At 38.3% G+C, this 3,484-nt stretch overlaps 1 protein-coding gene across 1 annotated transcript; it reads right to left on the reverse strand.

Annotated features, from left to right (window-relative positions):
* Positions 1-231: 231 nt before the first annotated feature.
* Positions 232-2,827, reverse strand: LOC141812179 (cyclin-D3-1-like). Its single transcript, XM_074700214.1, has 6 exons — positions 2,314-2,827; positions 1,804-1,890; positions 1,551-1,649; positions 1,262-1,463; positions 1,047-1,168; positions 232-799 (listed from the first exon to the last, which is right to left on the reverse strand). The coding sequence occupies exons 1-6, from the start codon at positions 2,617-2,619 to the stop codon at positions 569-571; spliced, it is 1,047 nt and encodes a 348-aa protein (XP_074556315.1). The 5' UTR covers positions 2,620-2,827; the 3' UTR covers positions 232-568.
* Positions 2,828-3,484: the final 657 nt, after the last annotated feature.

The raw sequence follows: 3,484 nt of genomic DNA on the forward strand, positions 1-3,484 counted from the left end.
TAGAAATTTGCTGCATGTTTGGTTAACTGATACAACTATTCCATTTCTTTAAGGATAATAACAAAAGAAAGATCACTAACAAGTTCCAGTAAGAAACAGTATAGATCATCACTGGATCAAAGATTTATCATCACACTTTTGACTCCATTTTTGTAGCACAGGAAAGGCAGAGTCCAGAGTGAGCATAAATGGCATTCAAAGAATAGGAATCGCAGAAACATAATGCACAACTGATCATTGAAACAATGTAGATAAATTAAATCTTTCTGAGGAAGGTTTCTTTCCCTTTTTCACTATATTTTTTCTCCTTTTTTTTTTTGTTTAGCTAGTTGTTTTTGGCCCCAAGGGCCTGATGCAAGCTAGAAGAAAAAATGAAGATCAACTACAGCAGTATCCTCGGTTCTGGATTCATGCTTTTTGCTCTTTCAACAACTGGTGCTTGTTTCAATCGCAAGGAACGAGTAGTTGGCTACCTATCATTTCTTACTCCTTGCCTTTTTCTTCAAGATTTTAGACAAAATTCTGCTGTATGCCTCCATTAATCAAATGATGCTAGTCGCATTGCAGTTCAGGGTTTATTATGAAATATTTTCCTCCTCTTGACAGCCGGAGAATCACGACAACGTGATGCAAATGAACCGGCAGCTGTATCATCACTCTTGTAGCTCAAGCATGCAGCGTCCAATACTCCAATTGGGCTTTGTGGTATGGTTCTAGCCGATGAGCTAGCAAGTTCATGTGACATATTCCTCGTTCCTATCGAGTCTTGTATCACTTTATAACATCTAAACACTCTTTCCTGGCAAAATAATCATAGCACAAAATCAGGGAAGAAGTTAAACATCTTTGAAAAGCATTCAGGGGGTTCACTACCGAAATACTAATCACATACAATCAAGAGTGCATTGTCTGAAAATATTTACAAGAGAAGAAGGTCCTCAAATACAAATTAAGTTCAGGAAAAAGAAATTCATAGGACAACTTCAACATTAATATCACCATTCAACATTTTGGAAAAGAGAATTAGAAGATCAAGTCATATGTACCTTAACCACATGGAAACAACATAAAAAAGCCTTTTCGAATTCCACAATCTTGAGTTCAACCAAGGCAAACAGCGCAACAGCTGCGGCAATTTCAGAAGGTCTGAATTCCAAGAAATCAATCCCTGAATGGCATTGACTCACCCTAGTCACGTAACTCAATCCACCCAACAAATATAATACAACATTGGTACAATTCTATGCAGGGAATGGTGTACCTCTAATTGTGTTTATTGTTAATTCGACAGAATGAGACACCAAAAGTTTGCTTGGGGCACTACCACCATTGAATTTATGGAGAAAGAAATCGATGTAAGAGAAAGGAGTAACTGCTTGCATCTTCCATTTGAGGGTACTAAGCATCAGCAGCTCCATTCTCTGGATAGTCCTAGATTCAAATACATATTTTGCATCCCCTACCTTCACGAAACAATTCACAAACGATTCATAACAAATTCACAATCAGAGAAGACCTTATGGAGTTTTTTTCATAAGACTGTTTCTCACTTGCAAGTCCAGAGATAGAGGGATTTCAGTTTCCTCCATCTTGGCAGCCAAAGACAAGCATGCTACAGATAATAGTTGTATCATCCAAGCCTTGTCCTTCTACAGATCGAAAAATGGAAAAGGAATTATATTAATAAGATTCTTTCATCCAACCAAAAAGGAATGATTTCACAGGTGAAACCACACATTAAAGAATGAATAGATGCAATGTATCTGCAAAGATCAGATTACAGACAATTGGGGAAGTTCTTACTGGCAGCTCATTGACAGAGAGGAACCGATCCAAGTAATTAACAGCTAAATATGCACTAAGTGGCCCAAAGTTGTAATGGGCATGAACCTGTTCGACATAAAATAACATTCAGTAATCACATTAGCTAGATTAGCAAATTTTGCCAAGTGAATAGCATGATATATATCAAAATGACAGGTAAACTGAAAGGGGGATAAAAAGATGTCAGCTTGAAGTGAGATTGTTGAGAAATCTACAGAACAAATAACCAAAATCAGATATAAGAAAAAGGAGACAACCAGATTTCAGTCCCAAAATGTACATTAAGAATCCCAAACGATGAATAAAAAGCAGTAAGATGAAGGATCAAAAGAACCACACTGATCATAGTGGCTAGAAACAGAAAACAAAGAGCAGATCAAGAACTGTGTTTTTTATGAGAAAATTATGAAAAGAAAAGATCGTTATAAATCCAACCAAAAAATGGCTTCTAAATCTAACCCATGAAGAAAAATGAAAGAAAACGGCCACCTTGCAAATCCAATCAATGGCATCTCTCCTGATAGCCAAATCTAATGCCCCGGACCGCAGCCTATCGGCATAGTCCTCCCTCGGCATATGCTCAGCTTCTCTCTCAACAAGCAAGCCCACGCACTCATCCGATTGAACAGGGAAGTCCACGAGGAAATCCCCATAAAAATCGCAACTTTTTACTTCTGAAACCCAACCACACCCAACCCCACCCCGTTCCTCATCATCGTCGTCAAAACCCAGGATGCTACTGTTATCCTCGGTGCAGAGGAGGGTAGATGCTGCGCATTCATAATTTGAAGCCATAGATTCAAGAAAGATGTTATCTTTGTAGTGACAAGGGAGCCCTTGTTCCTATTCCTCTCCTCTCCTCCTCAAAGATGACTCCTTTCCGAGTAAAAACTCAAAATAAGCTCGGTGGCAGCAGTATTCAGGAGGGTCACAGAGGAGGAGAGGAGGCAGGCAACTCACAGCTGTTGCACAGAGAGGAAAGGAGGGGCTTTGTAGGGCATTCGTGGGGGAAGGGAGAGAGGAGCATTTAGGGAAGGGAGTGCAAATGGCAGGCAAGAATATTAAAAAAGAGAATTAAACAGAGGATGAGAAATAGAGGGAAGGAACACAGAAATAATATGTTTCCTTTTTGTTTCTTGTTTTTTTGCTTTTTTTGGCTGCGTGCTAGGGTTTGGCTTATGGTTCTCAGTATCCCCAAAACCAGACTACAAGCCAATTCAACTCATTAGTTGAAGTGAAATCATCTTATTGAGTTAACAAAAGATTTTATAATTCAACCAAAGATCTTGTTTGATAACAATCTCCTAAATCTAATTTTAAGATTATTAATGTATTCGATATAGGTATAAGCATACCGCTTAGTGACTTAAGTAAAGCCTTCAATAGATTCAACCGATAGACGGTTTAGCTTCGTCATGGGACTTTACACAAGCTTATGGAAGGTACACCAATTGAAGGATGTACCATCGAATAGGATCGATAAATGGAAGGAATAATTCAGACGCAAAGGTTTAAAATGGTTTCTAGTTGATTGGAGACCAAGTAATTAACGAAAAGGTCGCATGAAGATATCTTGAATTCCTTTCTAAGCTTGTGCTAATTGTGCTTAAAGCTTTCAAGAGTTGGAACAAGGTTAAAAGTTCAACTCAAACATTTTGGT

Source organism: Curcuma longa, chromosome 18 (genome assembly GCF_044706935.1).
Source record: "Curcuma longa cultivar G26 ecotype Majalengka, Jawa Barat chromosome 18, ITB_CL_G26_1.1, whole genome shotgun sequence".
In the NCBI taxonomy this organism is placed as follows: domain Eukaryota; kingdom Viridiplantae; phylum Streptophyta; class Magnoliopsida; order Zingiberales; family Zingiberaceae; genus Curcuma; species Curcuma longa.

Excerpts from the sequence above, each read along its gene's own strand:
- LOC141812179 (XM_074700214.1), bottom strand. The coding sequence starts at position 2,619 with ATGGCTTCAAATTATGAATGCGCAGCATCTACCCTCCTCTGCACCGAG. Across the intron at positions 1,464-1,550 it reads CTCTATCTCTGGACTTGCAA|GTAGGGGATGCAAAATATGT; the intron begins GTGAGAAACAGT and ends TGTTTCGTGAAG. Across the intron at positions 1,169-1,261 it reads AACAATAAACACAATTAGAG|GGATTGATTTCTTGGAATTC; the intron begins GTACACCATTCC and ends AATGCCATTCAG.